Below are 27,874 nucleotides of genomic sequence, written 5' to 3' on the forward strand. Positions count from 1 at the left end.
TAATTTTGTACTGGTTTGCACTTGGTTTCGGTATAGCTACGTGTGTCATCACATGATCTTTTGGGTGACCACCATTGGTTGTATATGTAGAGGTGTGTCTCCCTATCGTGTTCATGTCTGATGAAGGGCTGGTGCCTGAAACATCACATGTAGTGATATGATTAGAATTTCTATATGTTGTTTCCTTTTCACCCCTAACTGTTTGGTTTGGTTAAAACAAACTCTGGTGCGTTTGCCTGTTAACATCAGTTCAGGCTGTGTGGAAGCCGTCAGTCAAACTCTGCTGTAGACTCATCATGTACTGGACAGAGACCGTCAGAAAAGGAGGTTTTGTTTCAGAAGTGGAACATGTATAATAATACGTATAATGATATATCTGTCATATGTCATATAATAGATGATGTTGTAGTTCCATCTTTACAATTAAGAGCACTGAGCTCTATCGTCTTATCTTTGACTGAATTCTAGTGTTTCCTCTTCTTTCCTTTCCTCCCTGTTTCTTCCTCTCTCTTCTTTCTTCCTTGTTTCCTCCTCTCCTCTTCTCTCTTCCTTTTTCCTCTACTTTTCTTTCTGTCCTGTTTCCTCCTTCCTCCATTTCCTCTTCCTCATGACCTTCTTCCTTGTGTCCTCATCTCCTCTCTCTTCCTTGTTTACTGCTCTCCTCTCCTTTCTTCCTTATTTCCTCCTCTACTTTTCTTTCTTCCCTGTGTCCTCCTCTCCTCTGCTTGCTTATTTTTGTCCTCTCCTCCTCTTTCTTCCTTGTTTCCTCCTCTTTTCTCCTTTCTTTCTTGTGTACTCCCCTACTCCCTTCCTTGTTTCCTTGTTTCCTCCTCTTCTCTCCTTTCTTTCTCATGTTCTCCTTTCCTCCTTGTTTCATCCTCTCCTCTCCTTTCTTCCTTGTTTCCTCCTCCACTTCTCTTCCCTGTTTCCTCCTATTTTTTCCTTTCTCCATTTCCTCTTCCCCTTTACTCTATAAATTGCATCCTCCTCTCCTCTCTTCCTTGTCTCCTTCTCTCCTTTCCTTTTTAATGGATTCCTCCTCTCCTTCTCTCTCTTCCTTATGCCCCCTCCCTTGTTTCCTGCTCTCCTTTTCTTTCTTCCTTGTGTCCTACTTCCTTGTTTCCTCCTCTCCTCCCCTCCCTTTCTCATTTCTTCTTCTCCTCTCCTTTTTGGATTGTTTCCTCTTTTCCTCTCCTTGTTTCATCCTGTCCTTTTCCTTGTTTCCTCCTCTCCTTTCCTCTTTTGTCTTTCACTCCTCTCCTTTCTTCCTTGTTTGCTCCTCTCCTCTCCCAGCTTCTCCTCCTCATCACCCCCTCTGTTTCCCTGTGTTTATCTCCCCCCAGTGAGCAGCTACGGTGGCGATGATGATGAAAATGCCAGCAGCTCCTCTGACAGTGAAGACGAGGTTCTGAAGCAGTTTGAGATCTCGGTGTCACGTTCGCAGAGTTTTCGTACCTCAGCAGCAGCGAACAGCGGCGACCAGCAGCCGACTCAGCTGTCGTTGGGCCGACGCCACAAATTCACCCGACTGTCGGACCAGGAGGAGGGCAGCACCGAGCCATCAGACTGTGAAGGTGGGTTCCCAAAATTTACCTCAACACACCATCTTCCTCCACACATTTCACTGTAGTGTTGGAGGATATGACGTCCATATAAATTATATAAAAATTGTAAAATGTCAGAGAGCAGGCCACACCAGTATACCTATGACAACTATCGCTTTAGTTTGTATATACAACTATTGTAGGCCATGCTTATTCACAATTTGCAACTTGGTTAGACAAAATATTTATATTAATGTGTGGTTATTTTATCCAATGATTGTTTTCTAGAAAAGTTTTAATATTGTGACATATTTAAATACTTTAATTTCATACCTTACATTATTAACATTGCAGCACAATGCATGCATAATTTTCAAATACATGAGCAAGTCTAAAGTTTAGTTAGACAACTATGACCTTGTGTATTTAAAGGAGCAGTGTGTAGGATTTAGATGATTGCAGATTGCCATCAGCTGAAACTTTTCCAGTTTGTCAAGTGTAAACTCTTCCTTAACTGTTCACGTTCAGGAGGTTCTTACTGGGAGCTCAGTTATTTGCAAAGGACCCCTCCTCTCCAAACAAACAGGCCAAGTGATCAAAGCAGATAAAAACACTGAATAAAGCAGTTTCATGTTACAAATCAATGTGTCTCCAACGTTGTTTGGCTCTTCACAGATGGCCTGCTAGCCCAGCACCTGCTAATTTATGCTCATTTTTTTCTGATAACTTAAGATTCAAACATTCAGGAAGTGAATCATCCGTAGAGGTCTCTTCCTCTCCAAAATGAATGGACCTGGTAATTTAAACTGATAAAAACACTGAATAAAGCAGTTTCATCTTTTCGAAACTGCTCATCGTGTAGATTTAAACAGCTCATTCTAAGACAACGAAAACATGACAGTTCTTATTTTTAGCTGATTATACACTAAAGCAAACATATTTATTATATTATATTCCATTTCTGCCAATATGTAAGAAATGTAGGTTGCTCTAAAATCATTAGGGTATTGTATTTACCTGTTAAAATGTGGCCTATATAATCTATATATACTTAATTTCTTTTACTTTCTTTTATTGTTCTGTATAATTTAAAGGGAGCTGACAAAAATAATTAATGTTAAAAGGGTAGGTGCAATAAGTAAAAGCTTCAGCCTACACCTTTTGGTCCTGTTTCTTTTTATTTATTGTCTTTCTACCAGTGTATTTGGGTTTTATAAGTTGGAAAATGACCTAAATAAACTAAACTAAACTACAAATTATGATAATAATTTCCTTTTAATTTTAAAATTATTATTAGCTTAAGTCATTTTCTCCTGTTGACACTGTACTACCATATAATTTTTATTTATTTATTTATTTTTTGCACAAACACATAATGTTTAAAGTCCCAGTAGGTTGTTAAAGTTCTGTCGCAGAGATCTAGGAAGAGCTGTTGAAGGTCACTGAGAAAATAATGTTTGCTACAACATTTATATGCGAAGGGTCAGAAAGAGCAGATTGTCGTATGTCAAGCGAGAGACCTGAAACTCCTAAAAACAGAAACCCAGCAGGATCCAGCACTAATCCTTCCCTGTGTCAATAAGCCAAAAGGCCCCAGATAATGTTTTTACTGCAGATTAGAGGCTGTAAAGAGCTCAGGGAGGCTCAGTGTGATTGGACCACTGTGTCTGCTTGTGAACGTGTGGACACACAGCAGCATTAATTAGGACATTTGTTTGTTGTCATTTGGTTTCCGGTGTTTTAAGAGCGACCTGGGGGGGAGGATGAGAGGGAACAAACAAAAGAGAAAAGCTTTTATTACTCGTCTTTCACTTTTGTTGAATTAACTTGTTTGTTGTTTGAGTCTTATTAGTAGGTTTGTTAACTAATTAATGAGATTAAGATAAGAGATTTATGAGGAACAAAAAGACGAGATACGAAAAGAGTGTTTTTCATATTAATGTAATTTTTTGAGGTCATACTTTTGTTCTACTTTTGTTTTGTTTGTTCTTATTAACCCGATTAGTTGTGATGCAGTTGCATGTCATCTAACATCATGGATTTCTGTAGTTAAGTATTAAACATAGATTGCCAAAAGTTTAAGTAACGTGGTTCCTAAAATGTTCCTAAAAATTGTGATTAATGATAATCCCAACATCCGCCAAAACATAATCTGGATTATCATCTGAGCCTGAGTCATGCAGCACCGTCACGGTCTGGTGGTGATATTTTCCCACCCAACAGATCAAACCACATCTCCTGCTTCACACGCACTGACATTTATAAATGTGAATAACTAAAAAGAGGAAGCACAAAAAAGCACAAATCTTTACAGAAGCCTCAGTCAGAGCGATTTAAAGCCACACAGGACAAATTACAACAAAACATTAGTTCCCCTAAAAAAGAAAGACAAAAGACAGTAAAAAAGGTTATTAAATATTGGACAGCGTTGCTAAACTATTGCTAATGAGATAAAAATTATTTGTCCAAAAATCGGTCCTAAATTTGGTTAAAAAATATCTTGAAAATGTTTTAAAAAGCATTCATTTTAAGTGTCTAATGCCTCTGGATACCCTGACAAAGCATTTTTGGATCATACCCCTGTAAAGGAATTTGTTGTATGCACGTGTGTCCAAATTATCTGTGGCAGTACTCGCATCAGCCTGCAGAGAGGACACAAACCACACAACAGCCACAGTTTTCATTTTGTAATTTTTGGTCAAGTTACTAAGAATTAATGTTTATTATTATCATTTCCCACCAGTGATGTTTGTTATCTCAGTGAAAGTGAGAGGTAGCAGCGCCTAAAATTAATTCCATTGGGTGAGTGGCATGCTGTGGATGTAAATCTGTATCCTGTATTGTGGCTGCTGTGTTTCGCTCTAATGTATTGAGTTCTCAAATTGAAATTAATCAATAATAAATATTGGTTAAACAATCCATTTTTATGCCTTGTGGCAGTGATAGCCGTGGCGGGAGGCATTTTGTTTTCAGGTTGTCCATTTTATTCTCGTAAACACAAAATCTCAAGAATGCCTTGAGAGAATTTCTTCAAATTTGTCACCAATGTCCACAGAAACTGATTCAGTGTTGATGGTCAAAGGTAAAGGTCATTGTGACCTTGTCTTTAACATTCTTCTGAAAGCACTATCTCAAGAAAACATTGAGGGATTTTTTAAAAATATCTCACAAACATTCACTTGGATTCAAGGATGAACTGATTAGATTTTGGTGGTCAAACTTCACACTCACTGTGACCTTGCATCTGTCTCATTCTTGTGAATGCAATACCTCAAGAAGGTATTGAGAGAGTTCTGTGGTACAGACGTCCATTTGGACTCAAGAATGAAGCGATTAAAATTTGGTGATCAAAGGTTAAGGTCACTGTGACCTCACAAACATGTTTTTGGCCATAACACAAGAACTAATTCTAATTATGACAAAATTTCACACAAATGTCTAATAGGATAAAATGATGAAGTGATGTTATTATATATTCAAAAGGTCAAGGTCTTCACTGTGACATCATGATGTTCAGCATAAAACACTTTTCTGGCCATTACTCAACGTCATATCTCAGGAACAGAAGGGGAAACATTTGGTCAGACACTGAATTAGTGGCTCTAATTTTGGGTGGCCATCTTGAAACTGTGCTGATTGTATAGTAGATCTTCTGTGCTGCTCGGTTGAAAATGTGTCTGAAGCATTCATGTTTTCACAGACATGGATGTAAACTGTAGATGCAGCTTGACTGGTTTGCGGAGGCTTCCAGCTGCAGGGCGGTAATTCTAGTTGTTCATTAGAAATATGCTAAAATTGCTCATCGTTCACTTGTATGGGTCTAAAAAGTACAGTTCTTGTTTTCCAAAACATTGTGTAGACTAAATTTGACAGATATATACAAACTCACATCTTTTGATCACTGGACAGAGAGATGTTCTCACACAGTGCAAAGCAGATTTTAAAAACAACACGACTGCATACAGAGTCGATGTTAATATGCAAAAAGCGAGTTTGTTCAAGGTGGAGTGAATTAAGGCAAATGCACATCAAAGTGCAGTTTTTATTGGGTTAAATATTTGATCTTATCCTGGGACATGATGAAACACTTTATAAATGTACAGCTACTGTCTCTACAGCAGGTACATTTTCTGCGTGAGGCAAATTAGCCCAGTCACCAGAAGAAAAAGTTGGCATTGTATGTATATACTACCACAGGTAGTATTATGTTACATTTGTATGTTTCATATGTATCATATTAACATTTATAAATTGACGTAGTATATTAACTGAAGCCAAAACATGATCTTTTCCTCACCATACCCAAGTGGTTTCTGTGCCTAAACCAGCCACACATTAACCACAGCGTTGTTGAAACATAAATTATGTTATTTTTCAACTTCAACTTTCAACTTTTCAACGTTGGCAGAAACATAAGATGCCAGTATCTATTCTGGCAGTTGGTTTGGACATGTAGTGATCCAGAAATTCACACAGATAACTAGTTTGTTCTGTCCCAACAAACTCAAAGGCTAAATGTGCAAATAACCAAAATTAACCCAAATTGATGACAAATGTATCACTGACACTGTGCCCTGTGGTAAACCATCTAACTGAGTCTCCAATGTCTAAAAGAAGCTACAGAAACCTTGTTTGTGAGTGTAGGGTGTTAACTGAGTAGATATTGTGTAATCTGTCAAACCTTGGCCTTTCCTGAGACAGAGACACTCAGAGAACAGGCCGTACCTCAGACCAATCAATAGCAGTTACCTCCAATTCACCATCATTAAGGTCGGTCTGACTGTTATATCAATGGCTGCATAGAGCGTTGGCCATGGCAACAGGCTGAGGTGAGTCATCAGCCTGTGTGTGTGTGTGTTACCTCGTTAAAAGATGGTAAATAATTACCAGTTGAGACAGAGTGACCCCAAGCGAAGAGTGTCACCACCCACCAGCAAGCAGCTGCTGGTCTAAAAGAAGGCAGCTTAATTTGGTTTGAACATTTGTTTTGTGATGCTATTTAGTTAGCAAGTTAGCACGTGGTGGAGGGGTTCAAACTAGGGCTGCAACTAAAGATTATTTAGCTTCTCCGCTAATCCGATTATTATTTTTTTGATTGAGAGTCAAGTTTATTAAATGTAAAAAACAAAACTATGAAAAAAAACAGAGATACACAGTTTACTCTCATATATGACAAAAAAACTTCCCTTCACAAGTGAGAAGCTTAACCAGAGAATATTTGACATTTTTTGCATGAAGAATAACTGAATCTGTTAATCAATTGATTCCTCGCTAAGTCCCGCCCCCAGATGCAGACTGGCCAATCATAGTGTAGCATCAGGCCACCCAACAACATGGCTGACTCTAATGCAGTCGTTTCAGATTTCCTTCATTTTCAGGCTGGTTTTGTGGATTAGGAGCTAAATTTTGTGCCTGGGGCACGTTGTGTATTAATGATACTCGTTACCTGGAGAGGTTGGAAAAAGATATACGTTTCTTACCTGTTCCAAAACCAAAATCAAACCCTGAAAAGTGTAGGGTTAGCTAGCTAGCTACTGAAGATATAGCCTACTGAATGTATACACATGCTGCTTTTGCTTTTTAATGATTATAACAGTGAAACAAAGACCGACCCTGCTGTACATGAACCAGTGAAGGGAAGCAGGGGAACTTTGCTGATATTCAACCAGCTCTGTGTCATCACAGTGTACGCAGATGAATGTTGTTTGACTTCCCCCAGAGATCCCTGCCCGTCTGGGTGCTGGCAGCAGCACCTTTCATCTGCACACACTGCGATGCCACACAGCTGGTTCGAAGTTTCCCTTTATATTCATTGTCTTGTGTGGTGATCAGCAGTGATGTGGTGGTTCACTTTTACACTGTGATCTGTAGCCTATAGTTCGGCTTTAGCTTCTAACTATCTTTGTCTTTTTAACCTGTTGTTGCTGCTGAGTCAGTTTGACATCCTGGATATATCCTTCAAACACAGACTGTAGACCCCTCTGTCTGCTTCTCTCTGGAATCACTCTTTCATTTCTCCAATAATATGATCATATTTCTTCATGGAGTGCAGTTAGTTACAGTGTGGGTTCCATGCTTACTTCGACAGCTTGCTGGACCATCGCAAAGGGGCGGGGCTTAGTGAAGGGCCAGTTATCAAACAAGTTGCTGATAATTTTCTGTAGACCAACTAATCGACTAATTGTTGCAGTTTGATGTCAAATCTTTGAAAAACCTTTGTCACTTGCAAATGTGGGAGGCAAAATCTGATGAATCTGACAAACTCTATCAGGTTTGATCCACTAAGTGGGTCCAAAACTTGATTCAGATTTTAAAACATGCTATTTAACCCCAGCCCTTCTCAAACTGACTGTGCTCACACCCACAGATTTGAATCCGACCACCAGAGGAGCCTAATGCTGACTTTCCTCCTCTGTTGCCTTCCTCATGCAGACATGGAGGCTCAGAATCCGCCGAAGGGTTTCCAGGACCCGCTCTCTGCAGCGGCACAAGAGAACGAGAGGCCGTCGGCGGTCTCTCCGAACAGACCGGCTGCACTGGAAGCATCGAGCACCAGGGACAGTCCAGTCCCAAGTATGAATCGACAAGCCGCAGATGGCAGCGAGGACACGGAGAAGCCTGCAGATTACGACAAGAATGATGCCACAGACAGCTCCTCCACCTGGAGCCCAGAGGTACTGCAGCTTGTCAAGCACACACTCTAAGCTGTTCCTGTTTGTGCTTAAGATAATCAATTTAAACTCCCCCAAACTTTAAGTGTTTTGCCGATCACACTTTCTCATACAAAATCATCCAATGAAATCACACACCTATGTGTGTACGGACGAGAGGTCGTCATGAGTTTGAAAATGTATACCTTAACTAGAAAGGACACATCTTACCTGAACCCAGAATATGGACGTGTCTATTCATAAAAGACCTGGGGCGTCCCTATTGATCAGTGGTGTAATACCTACCATAAACTAGAAGACTGTAAACACTGGTCCATTGGTCGATTGGTTGGTCGTTATACTCTTGTCCGAGGACATTCTCATTTGTTGGACAGTTGCTAGTGTTACTTTAAAAAGGCAGTGTGTCCACCAAATCAAAAAATGCAGTTGTTGTTCAGCACCTCTGTGATGGTTAGTCTTTATGGTATTTGTCCAGCCCCTCCTCCACTGTGATTGGACGGCTGGTGACAGTGACAAGTGCAGCATTTCACCCAAAGTTAAACATTTTCCAGCTTTCATTTTTAATCTGAAAACTCACTGATAATTACAGAAGACGTTCAGCATCGGATTTTATTGCTCTGGATTTATTTTAGTCTCCAAAAAGTCACTGATGTGCAATGCTTGATTATGAAGCTTCTGAAGGGAATAGGATCACATCAGAGCTCTTGTTGGAGACTAACGGCTAACTTTAGGCATGCAGCGCTGCAGAGACGTTGCATTTGACATCTTCAATCCCAGAGTTACCTTCCATGGTGTCCAGTAGGGGTGTATACTGTATATAGACAGTGCAGGCAGTGCGGATGCCCTGGGGCCCGTGGGGTGGAGTGGCACGATTGCCACCTGGAAATACGCCTGTGTTTTAATTTGAATTTCATTAGCACACAAGATGTGATAAAAACAAGTAAAAAAAAATAAACGTGGCAGGGATTGAGCAGGAGAGGTGAGAAACCTGAAGGGGCTCATGGTGAAACCCTCCCCTCTAGAATTTCAAATCTATTCTAAAGAAATAGCATTTCTCTCCTGCAACTAAGGGGTATCGGAAAATCGGAACGATTGCCAACCCTATGGATAAGTACCTCATACCACCCAACTTCAAAAAAATTGGAACTATCCCTTTAATCTTAGCTACAAAGCTCTGATTGTTTGACAGCTACACCAAATAAAACAACCTTTTCCCAATGATTTCCACGTCAAACCAGTGAGGAGTGTGTTCATGTTGGACCCCATTGCGTATATCAATAAAACCAGTAAGAAGCTGGTCGAAAAGTCGAGTTATTTTCAGTGATTTTATTTCTGTTTTAATTCTACAAGTGTAGACATTACCTCACACTGAGACCTCACACATTACCTCACACTGAGACCTCACACATTACCTCACACTGAGACCTTGCAAACTTAACAACAAATCTCGAGAAAACTTCAACATTCCACACTTTCTCAGCTCACAATACCCAGCAAATAAATATATAAATAACCAAGGCAGGGATTACCTAACGGGGTCAGTGAGCTGACCACAGCCCTGCTGTTACCCATCATGCTTGGCAGAGGTATCATCATCATCATCATTCAGCTGTGAGAGGATTATCACTCTGCCGTGTTATCCTCTCAGGTTCATTTTGGAAGAAACAAACCAAACACGGCTCACTGAGGCCTCGAGGTTTTGTATAAATAGTTGATATCTCCTTCGCTCTCCACGCTGCGTTGGCTAACAAACAGAAAGTCATGAATAATAAGCACCCTTTGTGTGTGTGTGTGTGTGTGTGTGTGTGTATAAACAAAGTGTGATAAATATGTGCATACATCTACTTAACATGTATTTCTGTGTGTTTGTACATGTAGGAGAGTGAGAATGTAGAATCTAACAACCTCTCAGTCACCGAATCACACTTTGAAATTGGGAGCAATCTGTGCAGTAAACACCTCCCACACACACACACACGCACACACACACACACACACACACACACACATACACACACAGGGGTGATACTGACATCTAGAAACGTTTCATAAATAACGAATGAGTTTGGATCAGTGGAGCTACAGAAAACCGGGGAGAGCCATGTTGTAGCAGTTTATTTATACAGTTATATAACAGCCCTGCCCCTGCTAATGCTAAAGCTAGTAATACTACTGCTGCTAATAATAATACCACTACCTCAACAAGTAGTGCTGTTAAAGTGCTGCTGTAATCACAATTACTGTTACTAATTACAGAGTAACATCAGAGCAAACACGTATGAAAGCACTGCTAAAATTAGCACATATTCAGCCTTTTTTTTTTTTAAACTTGATTTAATTTATTGTTGCCTACATTTTCTCATATTTTTCATCTGTGATCCTGCAGCACGACACGTTTAGAACAAGCACAACAACATTCAACACTAAATGTACTAAATCCCACAGTTTGCATAAGATTTTAACCCTAAACTCCCCATAATTTCAAAATATACTTGGGATTTGTTAATTACTGGCAAACTTGCCAAAACATATTAAGTTTTAGCGCAAATACTGTTGAGTCCACCCTCAAACTAAACAATCCAAGTTCATCCTAGATGCAAAACATGCCAAAACACACTGGCGGGAAACGCCACGCGCAAAAAAATATGCCCCTATTACTTTTAGCGTACAACCCCAGCAAGACACACACCAGCGCTCCAGAATGCACCACCCTGTGTCACTATACGCTGGGTCGGGCCAGGCCGGGTTCGTATAACAAATGCTATGTCATGCTTTGCTCAGTTCAGGTTCAGCCAACTATGACCTATTCAAGTGCTGGAATTTGTTATTTACGTGACAACGCCTGAACGCAACACAGGCCAATTGTTGAATTTCAGGCAGGAGGCGGTAAATATTCAGACTGAACTAATGAAAATGGAGGAAGCTAGACAAAACTTGCTATCAGGCTCGGGCTCCTGTTGGGCTCGGGGTGGGTTCGGACTTAAAAATCAGAAAGTCGGGTTCGGTCAGGAAAATGTGTCCTGAGCCACACTCTACTATACGCCACCGTCCTATTTCCAGATGTGCTGCTCCTGGAATTAAAAGCCTGTTTCCCCCACTCGCTCTCTGCTCGTATCATAGCAGCTCCTTTTCTCTGCTTCTATGGCAGCTCGACTCCTCTCTATTTACCACTGATGCAAAGAGAACTCTGTTTCTGTTGCCGTGTCTCGTGTGTGACAAAGAATGGATGAGGAGAGACTTGTTGTTGAGGTCGAGAAATGTCACGAGCGAAACAATACACAATCCCATCATTATAAAGACAATTGCCAAAAAGATATTGCCTGGCGAGTAATATCTCTGGAGATCGGCTCTTCAGGTGAGCAAATCAAGTTTAATTGGGGGCTGTCCGCACATAATTTTAAGCCTATGCAGAGAACGTACAGGTCTGTCAGTAAACGTAATAACTTTGCGTGATGGTCTGTTGACGAGCTGCAGCGCGACGCATCCAGTGTGTGTTTAATGCCCCATTAAGTGTGTACACATACAAAGAATATGACCCTGTTGTTGCTCTCAATGTACAAACACAGAAATAGGCGTACAGATAAAATAAGGACAATGAAGCTGAACAGGTAAACACAAACACATGATAACACAAACTGTGTTATCATGTGACTTCCATGGATCCTAACTAAACCTTTAAACCCCAAAGACACACAATAACACAAACAAATAACTGATTGAGGCAGCGGTAGACCAACAGATATGCTGATATTAGCTCTGTACGCTTACTGAAGTAATATTTTGTATTCAGGACTTTTACTTGTAGTATTTTGCAGTTATGTACAAAGAAATCTTTTCACTACTAGGAGTAATATTTAGTACCTCTCTTACTCCTTGCAGAGGAAGAAGTAGTAAACATTTATCAGGTGAGCATCTGTGTTTTTCTTCTTCATGTGTCGACCTCCTGACCTGCACATTCAATAGACACGAGCAGCGGCTCTGTGATTATCTTATCTCTCTCTGCCGTTGCCATGTCGACGGCGACACTCAGCCCCGCTCTGTCAACACTCGACAACAATCGATGTTGTGTTTGCTGACTGTACGGGAAGCGGAGACTGGCTGCGTAGAGAAAAAGAAGAGGAGGAGGTTTATTTCTCCTTTGTGACAGGATTTCTGCTCAGTTTGTGTCTCTGAACATTTAAGAAGAGGTTTCTCAGAACCATTCGTGATTGTGAGTCTTAATCATCGACTAATAGTTTATTTTTACGTTTACAAAATAATCAGAAATCAGCTCATTTCACTCTGAACGAGCTGCTTTGCCAATTATTGATATTCTTTTGTCTGTTTTTTTTTTTTTTTTTTCCCCAACAAACTAATTTCTTTTAAACAAATTGAAACATGTATCATTAGTAACACTTATTTTACCCGTTACCAAGCACACACAAGTTTTTCCATAATTTTTCAAGAATCAAGTGCAGTTTTTCTTGATTCTAGTGCAGCAATCTGACATTTTTTTCATGCATTGAATCAAAATATGAGTGTATTAATCACTGGGTAAAAGACAAAGATTAAAGAGCAAAAAAATACATACAATATGATTATCCGCAATAATTTAATAAAAGGTGAAAGGACTTTTTACTGTACATATTCACGTGTGAGGTGGACATAAGTAGTGCAACATTAAATGCAAAATATACAGTTATATAGCATAGCAAAGACGCTAATCATACAGAAGAAATGCTTCACTACTTGAAAGAATCAACTGTGTAATGTACAGTAAGGTGCAAATGTTTTAGAATCACCTTTCAAATCTGCAAGATGAGTGTTTGATACACAACAGACATATTATATATTTGGGTTACCCTGAAGTCATTTCCTGGACCCTCAGTTTCTGAGGAACAGAATGGATCTGTTCATCCAGCTGATGCAGTTATCGTCATGCTCGGGGAATCAGGGCGGCTGGAAGCAATCAATGTCCAAATGATTCTGTGTTTGCCCTTTTTCTTCTGTTGCCTTTCTATTCATATCTCAGCTGATTGTGTGTGTAGTTATAAATAGACCGCAGCAGCGGGACCAGAGACAATCAGTTCAAATGGGTGGTTAAAAATAAGAGTTACCAACCCTGACCACTAAAAGCCTCTCATATAAAATAAGTGCCTCTCAGCAACTCCGTCTGTGAGGACTTTGTCTTGAATTTCCTATTTATCTATTTCTTTATTCAGCATCTTTTCTCATCAGACATCACTAAGACTCCCTTCACACCTCACATCCAGATTGTATCTAGATATGAATTAACCTGACTACATTTACTCCCAGTATTAGTGTGTGTCTCTAGTGTCCACATTGAGATCTGATTGAGATCCAGTCTCTCCGTCCAGCCGACATCTCCGTCACCAGGGCAAAACACGAGTCAATCACCCATCACTGCATCCAGTTCATTAAAAAAGGGCACTGATCAGAATGCACAGCCACTGAAACTTTCCTTTTGCACACACAAAGATTTATTTTCAGACTGAAGAACTTGTAGTTTAAACAAAGAGTCAGCACTGCTGCCCCATGGGATGATGAAGAAAGAAATGGTGTTCAGGGTCTAAATACAGGTGAACATGTGGACTCAGTCAGGTTAATGAGTGAACAAAGAAGGAACCTATCAATGCTGACAAAAAGGGGGAGGAAAGTAAGTGAGGAAAGAAGTGTTGCATTTACACCTGGACTTTGATTTGGTCAAGCACAATGCCATTCCAATCTGATCACCCAAAACACATTTTATTCCAAGGTGTTGAGGGGGTCTAAATCATGTTTAAGTCACATTATACAGTACATGCAGCTCAATGAGCTTTTTTCCTCTTCCTTCCTTCTCAGCAAGAGCATCCTCCCCAGGATGAGGTCTCCACTCAGCCGGCCACTTCATCCCCTCGAACCCCCATCTCTAAATGTGGAGACTTGGTCCTCTCTTTGGAGTACCGGCCCGACACAGAGAAGCTGCTGGTCTCCGTGATCGCGGCCCGGGACGTCCCCGACAAGGCCCGCAGCGGCATGGACTCCTGGCAGGTGCACATGGTCCTGCTCCCCTCCAAGAAACAACGCCACAAGACATCAGTGCAGAAAGGCTCGCTGCCGCACTTCAACGAGACATTTCGCTTCTCACGCCTGGAGCCGTCAGACCTGCACATGACGGCCATCAGGTTCAGGCTGTACGCGCTCGGACCTTCTCGGATGTCTCGTGAGCGGATGATGGGTGAGAAGGTGCTGCGTTTAGGTGGGCTGGACCCGGACGGAGGGACGATGGAGACGACACTGGTCATGGAGCCTCGCAGTAACCTCAAGGTGAAATGTACATCAGTATTTAGAGAGTGTTGTAATTCAGCCATCAGATTTGTGTAAATATCTGCTGAGTTGTTTTCCTGCTGCTCACTGTGTTTCTCTGTCTGTGTTTTGTCAGAGCGTGGACTCCCAGCTGAGCCTGTCTGCTGTGTCACAGAGCGACAGCGCCTCGTCCACTCAGTCTCTCACTCATGGCGGCGTCCCCGAGCTGCTGGTGGGTCTCACCTACAACGCCACCACAGGACGCATGTCGGTGGAGCTCATCAAGGGCAGCCACTTCAGAAACCTGGCCATCAATAGACCACCAGGTCTGCAGTGAGCCTCACACCCACAGACACTGTACACTCTGACACACAGGGAAATGTTAGCTTCACTGATACTGATATATACTTTGAATTGATGGCATTTCGGCCGATACTTTTGTTTTACAGGAACAAATTGAAATGTATTCTTAGGAGCAGGAACAGAATTGTGAGCAGGACATTTTACAGTTGAAATTAACTTGTCAGTGTTTTCAGTATAAGGCGGACACAGTTTCTAAATGACCCTAAACCTTTCTTTGGTGTTCCTGTAATGCACAGCTTAGTGGTGCAGTGTTTGGTTTGTCCGGTCTGGGCTACTGTAGAGGCATGGCAATCTCAGTAGACGAGGAGCTGCTCACTGTGTAGATATGAGCGGCTCATTCTAAGGTAATGAAAACACAGTCGTTCTTATTTTCAGATGATTATTCACCAAAGAAAACGTACTTATTATGTTTCATTTCTGCCAACATATCTCCCTAAATCAAACCTTTTGGTACATCAGAGTTTCACTGATCTTGTATAGTGTCTATTTTTATTCCCACTCTTATTTTACATATGTTACTTCTACATATTTAATTTTAAACTTTTCTCTCTACATACACAAATAAGAGAACCCTCTCCTAAGTTTCAGTGCCTGGGAAAAACGAGTTAACATTTGATTACCAACATGACAGAAAAAGAATCAACAAACATCAATATTTTTCGTTCCTTCTTCCTCTCTCTCCTCACCCCTCCTCCCCTCTGGTCCAGACACCTATGGGCGTCTGACTCTGCTAAACTCGGTCGGGCAGGAGATCTCTCGCTGTAAGACGTCGGTGCGTCGCGGCCAGCCCAACCCCGTCTACAAGGAGACCTTCGTCTTCCAGGTGGCGCTGTTCCAGCTGTCAGACGTCACGCTGCTGGTCTCCATCTACAACCGCCGCAGCATGAAGCGCAAGGAGATGGTGGGCTGGGTCGCTCTGGGCCAGAACAGCAGCGGCGAAGAGGAGCAGCTCCACTGGCAGGACATGAAGGAGAGTCGAGGACAGCAGGTTTGCCGCTGGCACGTCCTCCTTGAGGCATAACGCCACCACGATATAGGATTTTTTTTTCAAAGAGAAAGGGAGTTTATTTTTGCGCTGGAGTTCTTGAGGAATGATTGATTTGATGTGCGGACGGGATGATGCATGTGGTTTCAAAGGCGATGGATTCAAGGACGTAGCTTTCTTAGAGCACGCTCTCCAGTATCGTCACATCAACATCAAACCTGGCTGGTTATTTGGTGTCAACTTGAGGAACAAATTCCTCTGCTTTTGGAGGCCGACACAAGTTTAAAAGCGGATGTTTCTGTTGGTGAATAAAGAATTAAATAACTGAATAATAACTGAAAGAAGAAAGCCTTCAGCGAGGTTACATGACAAATAGAGGAATAAGTCATCGAAAATATTTCTTTGGATATTAAACCTTTATAAATTCTTTCAGAATTTCACTTCTCCTTCTCCATAAAAAAATCTTTGGAGAAGATCCGTCGACCTCCAAGAGGAGCTGAGAATTTATCCTTCACTTCTAGCTTTTTATTTGCTAAAGCAGCTCAGTTGTGAGAGGAGGAAGCTGCAGTTTAGTTTTTCTAGTGAAATGCTGTGTTAGAAAGTACATACAAATTAGAGGTGTGTGCGTGCGTGTGTGCGTGTGTGACTTGTTATTTCTAAATCTTGCTGTTCTTTTACTGGCTGGCAAATCAATGGAGATGCCAACGAAACTGCACAGCGAGATGATCAGTTCTGAGCTGATGGAGACAGGAAACAGAGAGATGCAACGTTGTGAAAAATTGAAAATATTTTTGTCAGAAACACGGCAGGTTTGTCTCAAACTGAGCACAAATAAGCTGAGAGTGGTGGGTTTTATGTGACGATCGACACGAATCAATCAAAAGTCCAGGAAGTAATCAATACATTCATTCATTACAAGGCACTCATCCGTCCACATAATCACCTTCCTAACCACCATAGTTTGCTCCATAAACTGTCCCCAGAGCTCTTATCTGGGCTTCAACTCACAAATTAGTGATTAATCAACTCATAATTTTCAAACTAAGTCAACTAATGTACCAAAAAAAACAGAGTGGAAACGCAGAAAATCAACCTAAAAAATATTACAGAAGGTTTTTACGTTGGGCTGAGGTGAAAAAGTTGTATTGATAAAATCACAATGCGAAAAATTGCCATGGAAACAGATCTGAGGAATTAATCATGACATACATGAAGCATGTGACTCAAAGGAATATTTCTAATTACTTAACTCGTGTTATGTTGAATCCATGAGGAGAACTTTGTTGCAAATGTTCTTGCTTGCCTCTGGTCAATGGAGAAAAAATTAAGAAAATAAAATTAAGAAAATACTTGATGATTTAAAGTGAATGAATTGGTGATGGTGATGATTAAAACCGTGTTTAACAACTGCAACACTACATCAAAACGTCTGTTTACGAACTCTTAAACAACTGGTACAACATAATCAAAGCCTTATTTATCCAGTGGTATGCTCAGTACTTCCCAAAAAATGCATTTTGGCTAAAAACTGTTTAAAACACTTCTGCATCAACAATCATATGCATCTGAAAGAGAAACTTATCTTAAACAGTAATTTTACCTCACTTATCACAGAAGCTCAGCTGCTGCCTCGATCAGAGTGTTTGTGTCACAAATTAAATGGCACTAGTTTAAAAAAAACAACAACAAAAAACACTTTTTATTGTTGCCAGGCAACCACCCCATCACGTCCTTACACTAACCTTCCCTTGTAATCAATCTACCATTATTTTTTTTCTCATGTTAATTAGTATCTAGTTCCTAAAGTGTTAAGGCAGAGGGCAGAGGCTGTAGCGCTGGTCGAGGGTGCACAGGGAAACGGAGATCTGTGTGGGTACATGAGACCCTAATAAAGAGGGTGGATCACAGGAGCTTCTCCTCCATGATGGCCGTATGCAGGCACATATCAAAAGGCTGTATAACTTTGGGTATCCAGCAACTGCTACCACCAGTTTCTCCTCCATTGTTTACTAACTGTAAACAACGCCTCTCAAATCATCCAATTGGACAATGGGAAGAAAGATGATGAAGGAGATGATGTGGGGCGTTATTCCGCTTTGAGTTTAAGTTTTTTCAACCAGAGCAGTTCAGAGTGCTCCGGCAAAAATGCCAGCTGCCGAGAGCGCAGAAACACGAGGCGCATCACAACGCAAAAAGCTTAATTCTCACTTAAACAATTACAAAAAGGCGCCTCCAGCTGCTAAAACGCTTTCTGCGTGATCAGGGCCTTAAAGAGGTAAATCTACTGCTTTTGCCAGTGGACTCTGACAAGTATTGAGCATACGACTGGATAAGTGAGACTTGGATTATACTGAACAAGTTCTGTGAGAGTTTGTAAACAGATGTTTTTATTTAGTTTTGCTATTTTGAACCCGAACCCCAATGACTTTCAAGAATTTTGTTCGTTTTTGGATTCTTCGTTAACCAGAGGCAAGCGAGAAAATTCAGCGTAACACAGGGTGAGTAATTGATATACAAACGGCCATTTAGTGGTAAAATATTTCTTTAAACAACCTCCGAAGAGGCAAAAACATGAGATTTGTATGGAGTGACAAAGAGACTATAACCTTCCTCACATTAAAAACATGAGATAAACACAATCGGCATATTTACATAAAGTTTTCCCGCTTGGTTTCCTATGATTTCAGCTTTCCTTCTGATGATGTCATCTCCTTGTGCCCTCTTGTTTTACACCTGGCTGGAGAATTAGCTCCACTAACAGTTTATCACTAACTCCTCATATTCACATTAACAGTAGTGGATGGAAATGTGCAGAAACTCACATGTTTTTTGTTCTACATTTGGATGGAAACCTCACTGGCGTTCATGTTGCCACTGCAGGATGACATCACCATAAAATACTGAGTGAGGAAACAAACACGAGAGTAGAAGTGAAGATGCTTTATGATTCAAGTGGAGGAGGAAGGCGTCTCATTCATATTTAGCACTCATTCATATTCTGACACATGTGGTACTACAGGCAGGAAGTAGCAGCAGCTGGAGACTCTTAACCCGTTGGGATGAGAGCATCTCTTCCCTCGTCGATGCTGAATGATGTTATTTGGCCTCGGCTCCATCTCCTTCACAGGGCAAAGCTCATTTCAACACCCATCAACGCTGAGCTGAAAAGCGGCTTTAAATATCTCACTGCAGCTGTTAATAACATGCAGTGAATTACCCTGGAAGTGTGTGTTTTTTCCCCCCGTACACTCGCTCTGTGGTCTAATTGGTAGTTACAGCTGTAGGATTGTACAGTGTGATGACGGTAATGCCGCTGCTAATGCTCATCCCCTTCCAGTCTGAGCATCATTGAGTCATAAGGCATCAGTTCAGCCCGGAGGGGAGGATTATATTTGTTTGTGTAGACAGATACTGTAGCTCCAAACCCCCTCGAGGCTGGGCTGGGGTGGGGGGTTCACACACCGACAGCAGGAGATGTGTTTATATGAGCGTTTGTTTTCTTCAGTCAGGTGACAACAGAGCTCTCTTTAGAAATGATGAACTGCAGCTGGTTTTGAAAACTGTCATCGGAAGAAGAAAGTGACTAAAAAATACATGATTTCATGGGTTTATGAAGATGACAGTCTGTAATTATGTTTTGAAAATGAAGCATAACAAAAAAACTGAAAGGCTGATGTTCATATTCAAATTCTTCATGTGAATGAAAGGGTCAGTTCACCCAAATCAAAAGAAAGCCTGTCCCCACACATCCGTAACAGGCATTGCGCAATCCAGTTATTTTAAAAGACACCATCCCAACACAAAGGACATGAATGCAATTTTGGTTTTGCTGCTAAAAGCACTAAATTATATTGAAAAATGTCACAGGACCTTGTATTTCCAGAATTTAATGCTGGTATTTTTCATAATCCTCAGACCAAACAAACATAAAAATGCTTTCCATTGTATATAATCGAAGCTTTTAATACTACACAAAGTAAAATATTAAAATTTAAGACCATATCTTTTATGGCTGCACCAAAGTCTTAATGTCTTGTGCATCATTTTATGCACGTCCCCAAAGTTCAGACATATTTGATATCTTTTAATATTGGGATTTCCACTAAAATTAAGAATTCACTCTTATTGGTTTGGACAGTTTATTTCAACAAATATTGCTACTTTCACCCTTGCTTCTTAGAGACAGTAGTCATTTTTCTAGGGCTGCCTCCGACTAAGAATTTTCCTAGCTGACCAATAGTAGTCATTTAGGTCCATTAGTCGACTGGTCGCCTGCATGTTTACGATATTAATGTAATGATTAAATGATATATTTTGGTGGTTTGAGTTGAAGGTGTGAGAAAGTATAGTATCAGTAACATTGTTAACACTGTGCTACATTACAGAGAAATACAAAACCATACTAATGAACCTTCATTAATATAGGCCTATATTTTATCTACAGGTGCACGTCACACACTGAGCGAGCCGCCTGTTAATGACACTGTGGGCTAATGGGCATGTAGCTACTTCCATGTTTCAGATGATACGTCATGTTTGTAGTCGACCAATGAAGATGAGTTTACATATCACCTTGAGTTCGTCCTTCACCTTCTCAAAATGATCCCACACTTTGGATTTCCTGACCGACATGTTATTAACTAGCCTGTGGAATAACCGCAGGTACCAGCCCTGGAAATTAGGGGCCGTACACATGCCGCATGTGTTGGACTAAGCGCCCACAGAAATCCTGCCGACTAATGACCTTTGTGGTCGACTAACGTTTTGGTCGACTATTAGGGGGCAGCCCTACATTTTTCAGGTGTTCCTTGTCTTAAGTGTTTAAACAAACAAGTACTGTAATTTTTCTAGTTTCTACTCTGGATAATCTACAAACATATCATCTTTCAACAACTGTCTAACTAAAGCTAGAAAATACTGAAATATGTCTATGAATCATATTTTCCATCTCGTCTCAGCATGTCATTGAAGCTACTTCACACCCAAGAAGCTATGTTTTGCACTGTTCCACCAAAACCAAATGTTCTAGATGTCTCATGCATGCAGCATGTTACGCACATTTATCCAGATTTTGCCTCGTACATTTAGCATCTTTGGAACCTTTAAGACCTCAACTAGAGATTCAAATAAAGTTCTGTGAGTTTAAACAAAGCTTCATACAACATAAGTGTACAAAACATGAAACAAAGAAGGTTAATTAGCCTACAATATCCTTGGGTGCACTTACTTTTGTACAATTTGTTTTGAGTGTCTCTCTGTAAAGTAGAGGACTTTTTAAGAGCCCACTGGACAAATGAAAACTGTAATTCAGTTTATAGTTGAAGGAAGACGGACATTTTAAATCCAGAACAGGAGATAATCGTTAGAATTTCCAAATGGCGGAGGAGGAGATATCCTCATGAAACACATACATGATTCAAAAGAGTTGAGATTCACTACCAAGCCTACATCATCATCATCATCATCATCATCATCACATACTTCACAAACCATAAAGAACACAATTGTTCCGATGTATTCGACCCACTTCTCTCCGTTCCAATGAGAACACAATGATATATATGTTTATTTATTCAGGGAAGCTTTCAGCGGTGAAGATAAGGTCTTTAAGTTCAAGAATGAATGATATGCGGAAGGACACACTATACTCATTCTATATCTGTTAGACGCAGGAAACAAGCTGTAAATGCTGTATGTCTCGTGTTTAAACTGCAGATATGTGATGACGAATACTTCAGGTATAAATGAAGCATTGGATGAAGAATAGGAGTGCTGCAGCTGGCTGTAAAGGCTGGATTGTTTTTATTTTTATTTGATTTTTAATATTTTTTGTACATAAAAACTAATCTAAGGCCACAATATGGGACTTTTGAGTTAAGTTTATGTAGGCGGAGTCAAAAACCACAAGTTAGCTACAGTTAGCTTTGGCTCCGTTAGCTGTTTCTACAAAGTTTTTTTTCTTATTTTCTCAGTGGCTTTTTCTGTCCACAAAGTAAATGAGTATTTACAACTGTATGTGCTGATAAAATAATAGCACCAAGCTAAGATAAACGAACAATTGCGCCCTAAGTTAGCCTGCTGTTGATAGCTTTCCATCCTAGCATGCAGCTTAAAATGATGAACAGAAGTTCAATCGCTCCAAATTAAGAATGAATCATTTTGGTAGTAGTAATAGTAAAACATTGGACCCTGGTTGCCAGTCATAAAATTCTGTTTTTAACCAAGCTGAAATAGCAGCTGACGCTTACAGATTTCGTTAGCTAAAGCAAGCATGCTAATAAACGTTAGCTCCATGAGTTGGTTGGAATTCTTGTCTCCGTCTGACTTGTATCAATATGAAAAAACCTGACAAAGCATCTTAAATTTGGCTACATAAATGACATCATGCTAACTTGCCCATGTAGTGATGAAAAAAAGGCTAAAGCAGACATAAAGAAACTAGCATTGTTCACTAGTTAGGCTTAGCTAGTTAGCCAGTTAGCATTAGTGTTATAGTAATATGTTCACAATAGAAATACATAATAAGTTACTTGGACAAACAACACAAAGGTTCCATTTACTTTCTTGGTCATTCCTGTTATGCAGCGACATTTCTGCCCACATGAATGAATTCCTCATATTTTCTTTAAAATGTGCCCAATATTTACGTATAAAAAATGGCTTAAATTATAGGCCTTCAACAGATAATAATGCACATTAAATATACTTTTCTGCTGACCTCTTATTTTATGTTATTTTTTGATCCATGTGCTCTTTTTTTTACCATGTCCCCAGTTCATAGTCAGTAACTTTAAATAAAATGATAAAATACTCAAAATAGTTCCACCATGTTAGACTAAATTATGAAGACAGATGGTCCAATCAAAAAAGTGAAAAAATGTACTTGATTTAGTTATAAAAATAAAAATCTGTTATGTGTTGAGGGTTAGCTAGCTAAATCAGGATCACTCACAGAGCTATGGCTAACTTAGCTCGAAATTTTCCATACTTTAAGGTGGATAGCCCAAGTAAACCAGTCTACCCATAAAGATTAATGTTGCGTAAATAATGCAAATGTTGCTTCATGACAGGAATGACACCTTTACTGAATTTTCAAATGGTATTTTTTGCTTTTACACATGAAAATCCTTTCTGGATTGCGGGTAAACTCTCCGCCAAACCAAATTAAGGGCAGGGCAGAGCTGCTAATGTTAGCCTAAACTGTGATAGAGGTCAAATATATGATACAGTAGCATCCACGTCCGGCTCCAATAGTGGATGCTCCAGTGCTGATTTGGACTTTTTGTAACCATAAACCAGCAAAATCAAGTAGTTACGTCATGATGTGCTATCCCTTGCTGTTAGTAGTATTGCTTGATTAGCCTACCACTAGTAGTAAGCTAGTTAGCTAGGCCTGCTAGCATTAGCATGAATTCCTTACAGTTTTTCGCTTTTGTTATTAAGGAGAAAAAATAGTTCAACTTTAAAGATACGAAAGCTTATCATGACCCATGGGTTGCTAAGCTATGATCTGAAAATCCCTGTCTGGTAAAGGGGTTAAGCTAACGGCCATTTTTTTGCTAGCTAGCTAGCAGACTGGCAAACTCCAAAGCAGTTTTGTTGTGTTTGTATAAAAATGTGAAGGTTTGGAAGTGTTAGCAACCAACGTACAAGAGCAGTTGTGTGTAAATTTAAATTTATTGCATCATGAAACTGAATTTTTTTAGCTGTTTAGTGAAATGACAAAAATAAAGACAGGAAATTTCAAGTAGCAGCACAACAAACTGTGCTACCACATCTTTTTCTCTCAAATTACAGTAGGCCTATCTTACAAAACATTATTAGTGGTAGTCATTTTTGTCAATTAGTGAGCTACGTTTTTGTTTGGCAGATGAGTCAAACAACCTGTCACAGGTTTTGATATCAGCACTCCTATTCTGCAGGCTTCATACATGTGAGCGTGAATAGTGACATGAACTATAGTTACTGCACAGACTGATATATTTTATGCATGTCAAGCTGTTGTACAGAATGTAATATCTATTATATATTTTTTAAAATAGTAAATGTTAAATGTTCTTATTAGTATTTCCCAGGATTTCTATTTCGTATTTACACGTCTGCATGCTCGGTTTGAGACCCCAGGTTGTATTACAGATGTGAGACAATCAGGTTGTGCTGCAGATGTGATACCGTTGTAATAACTCTGATGATGAAGTGCCTGTAACATTTTGAGATCAAACATATCCACCATGAGAACATAGATGATCCAAATTTGCATGAAGCCTTCTCGTTGTTCCCTGTGAATGCTGCTGTAGGACTGCATGCATGAGAGGTGACTATGATGTCAAGGCCTGGACCAGGACTGAGGTCCAAGTCCAAGTCAGACCAGGACTGAAGCTCAAGTCAGACCAGATTCAGTCAGGTACAAGTCCATACGACACCTACAGGAAGTTAAAGTCAAAAAAATAAAAAGAAACTAAAGCACAGTCCCCTTTTTCCGTATATGAATATCCTGGCAGGTCTTAGATCTTCACTGACATCCAAAGTAGAGCCTGCAGCTGACACAACTGAGACACTGACTCTGTAGAGACTGCGGTTCTGGTCTGGCCTGGTCTGGTCTGGGTCATGCATGCTGAGCACCCAGAAAGCACTTTTTGTACCAAGTTTTGTCGTTGCCAATAAAAGCCAGAAGATCCCTGCTGTGGGAACGTCTGTCTGCCATCTGTTTTCTTTGGTTTGTCTCCTCGTCCCGCTCAGATGTCTTAATTCTGAGAATGAGGCTTTTCTAACCAGTTAACAACAAAACCACACAGTTCATCCCCCTGTGATTGGTAGTGGAGATTTCCAGTTTCACATAGGAAATCTCAGAGTGGATTACAGATTAGGGAAAGTATTTTGTGTTGAAGTGTTTTGGGAAAGTTTAATCTTTGGCAGCAGATGCTTTGGGTTTAGACTTAGTCAACAAACATGCAGCTTGTTTGTGTTGCTGTTTATTAGCTGCACAGTGTCAAGTGTTCAATTAACCATTATTATTTCTTAAAATATGCTTAGCACAGTCACCAGAGGAAAATGTTGGCATCGTACATTTCTGCAAATCACGAACAGGTTAGATTTGCACGTTTCATATATCAATGTTGTATCAATGCAAATGTAACATATCTGTTGTTTACAGATTCGTACAATGCCAACATTTTTTGAGGTGACTGGGTGACTGTCTGGTGGTGTATGGTCACATTTGATTTGATTTTAACCACTTAAAACTTATGTCATGTTCCTGACTTTAATGACTGAAAATAATCAATTCATATGCCGTTGGGTCATTATAATCTATCAGTTATCTTCCTATAGTATTGTACAAGAAAATTTAAAGCCAAGACATAAGCTATGTTTCCATCCAAAAGTGATTTCAATCATTGGGAAATGCGCATTAAAAGAAATATGAATCCTGCGTGTTTCCATTAAATGTACAGACTTTGGAAACAACTGGAAACAAAACAAGTCTCGCATTCTTCTTCTTCTACGTTTTCTGGCAGTTGGCAACCAGCTTGTAAATGCATTACCGCCTTCCTGACCCGGAGTGTGGATATCACCATGGAGAGAGGTGCGCTACGTCATTTAATGGAAACACACAGGATTCGTATTTCTTTTAATGCGCATTTCCCAATGATTCGAATCACTTTTGGATGGAAACATAGCTATTGTCCTTCAAAACTTAAAGTTCAAAGTCTCAAAAAAATAAGGTTATTATAGATTATTATTAATAATATTATAAAGAATATACAATTATAACACAAGAGCCAACAGTGAAATCTTAAATCCTTGTAGATTCAAGTCTAAGATGTGTAAGAACTGCTTTATGTGCTGGTACCTTGGAGGGAATATATTTTCTAGTCTTTAGTTTCTGTTTTCTATGTTTCTTGATGTCTAATGTGATATCACGTCTAATGCCTGTTTCTGTCTTGATGGACTGTAAATAACAGAGACAATAGTAGAGATAAGTACAGGACTTAATACTTTTAATCCCAGACAAAGTCAAAATGCTGTCAATAAACCACAACAAACAAAAAATAACAAGTTTAACATAGAAATGCATGTTTTTCCCCCCAATATAACAGGAACATACTGATGATATGTAAGATAATAAAACCAGATCCTTCCACACTTACTGGTTTAATATGTCAACAATAAACAAACACAAACAGAGTCTGGCCCATTGAACCGCTGGTTAGCACCAACATTCCCATGATTCATTATGTCATAGTGTAAATTGTCATCTTGTCCTACTAGAGCATAGTGAAATCTCACACTGGATTTTATAGAAATTTTGAATATAAAATAAATCTTATTTCAGTGTATCTGTTTTAGAAGTTTCAAGTAACCATGAATAAATAAATAAAGAACAAACAATTAAGGAAAAAAGATGAAACAATAATGGCTGAAATTTGATTGCCTCAGTGAAAAATAAAAAGTCAGTTAAATCATAAAGTTAATGGGTTCGAGACTGAATTAAAAAAGATATTCTTTCCTGAATACAGAAAATTAATAAAAAAAAAATAATAATAATAAAATACCAAAGAAGTAGTAAAACCTTAATTGGAAAATAAAATCGAATAATAATAATAATAATCTAAACAAAAATAAAGCTAAAATAATTTAAAATTGATAAAAGAAAAAAAGAGAAAACTGATAACTGTTCAAAACTGTCTATCACCCTTTATAACTGTATCAATCAATGACGTAACCTGCATGAAGTACTTCACAGTGCTTGTGTTTAAAACGTAAAAACGTAAACAAAAAAAACCCCAAACCAAAACAAAACTTTTTTTTTTTAACTTCTGGAGACATAAATTTGTCTCAGTGTGTCCCTGTGTTGGTAAAAAAGGAGCACACACACACACACACACACACACACACACACACACACACACACACACACAAACACACACACCGTGCAGCCTCGGATATGCGGGAAGACGAGGACTGATGCTGGCGCGTCATCTCCGCGCTTACTCAGTCTCCTAGCAACAGGAAACATCTGCCTCCGCGAGGACCAATGAGGGCGCGCGCACAGAGCTGTGTGTTGTCTCTTGTTGCTGTGAACGGGATATTTTAGGAGGCTGGAGAGCAGCGAGCGTCTCACCCCGGAGGAGCTGGAGCTGGCTGCCTGTCTGTCTGTGCGTCCGTCTGTCTGCCTGCAGGGACCGAGGGGAGGCTCTGACTCAGGCCGGGCTGGAGCGTCGCTGAATCGGGTGTGAGGACGGTGGATGTGGCGCCGTGGAGCGGAGGAGCGGAGGACATCACCGGAGAGAGACAGAGAGGCTTTAAGTGGGATTTACTGACCTGCTGCTGGACGGAATTATTTAAAGGTAAGAAGCTTTGACGAACATTTAAGGGATTTATTGGTGGGTTTTGCATCTAAAACAGCAGATACTCGTTTGTAAACTGGGCATAGGCAAGTTTATTTATACAGTATCCCTTTTAAACATGGAGGCAAGGGTAAGATATGCATTTAAACAAAATTAAAACACAATAAAAAGGAGAATAAAATGAGATGCAGTGAAATGCATATATATATATTTTTAAAGGAATTACCCATACTTAAAAGATATTAAAATATGATTGCTGTCCAGTAAAAATCTAAAAATTAAATATTTGAGTAAAATTGAGGGATTAAGAGTGTTCATTTATGGATAGAATTCTTTTTATAATATTAAAGATATAATATAATATAATGGAGACACAAAGCTCAAAACAGTGCTGTTTTCTCACAATATTTCTAATAATATACACTAAAAGTATTTTAAATCAGGATCCTGTTAGTTCAGACACCAGGTTTGTTTAATCCCTTAAAGTTGCTTCCTTTGCACCGATCCTAAGGTGCTTTTAAGGGAGGAAATCACGTCCTGACCTGTGCACACACACTTCTGCTTTTAGTGGAAATATCTGCAGCAAAAAGAAAATTATATACCAAGTGTTGCATCCACACACTCACACACAAACACACTTCCCACGCAGCCTCTCTCTCCCCCTCTCTCTCTCTCTCT

The 27,874-nt window shown here is 39.8% G+C and overlaps 1 protein-coding gene across 7 annotated transcripts in view; it reads left to right on the forward strand.

The window, feature by feature from the left end:
* The window catches only part of syt16 (synaptotagmin XVI), a 73,699-nt gene that overhangs the window by 36,842 nt on the left and 8,983 nt on the right, over positions 1-27,874 (forward strand). For all 7 annotated transcript variants that reach the window (XM_050062501.1, XM_050062498.1, XM_050062496.1 and 4 more), the window contains 5 exons: positions 1,344-1,574; positions 7,977-8,218; positions 14,057-14,521; positions 14,637-14,826; positions 15,571-27,196. In XM_050062501.1, the coding sequence (XP_049918458.1) occupies positions 1,344-1,574; positions 7,977-8,218; positions 14,057-14,521; positions 14,637-14,826; positions 15,571-15,884 (1,442 nt within the window). In that variant the 3' untranslated portion in view covers positions 15,885-27,196. The remainder of the gene's footprint in view (positions 1-1,343; positions 1,575-7,976; positions 8,219-14,056; positions 14,522-14,636; positions 14,827-15,570; positions 27,197-27,874) is intronic.

The sequence above is a fragment of the Epinephelus moara genome, chromosome 14, assembly GCF_006386435.1.
Source record: "Epinephelus moara isolate mb chromosome 14, YSFRI_EMoa_1.0, whole genome shotgun sequence".
Classification (NCBI taxonomy): Eukaryota; Metazoa; Chordata; class Actinopteri; order Perciformes; family Serranidae; genus Epinephelus; species Epinephelus moara.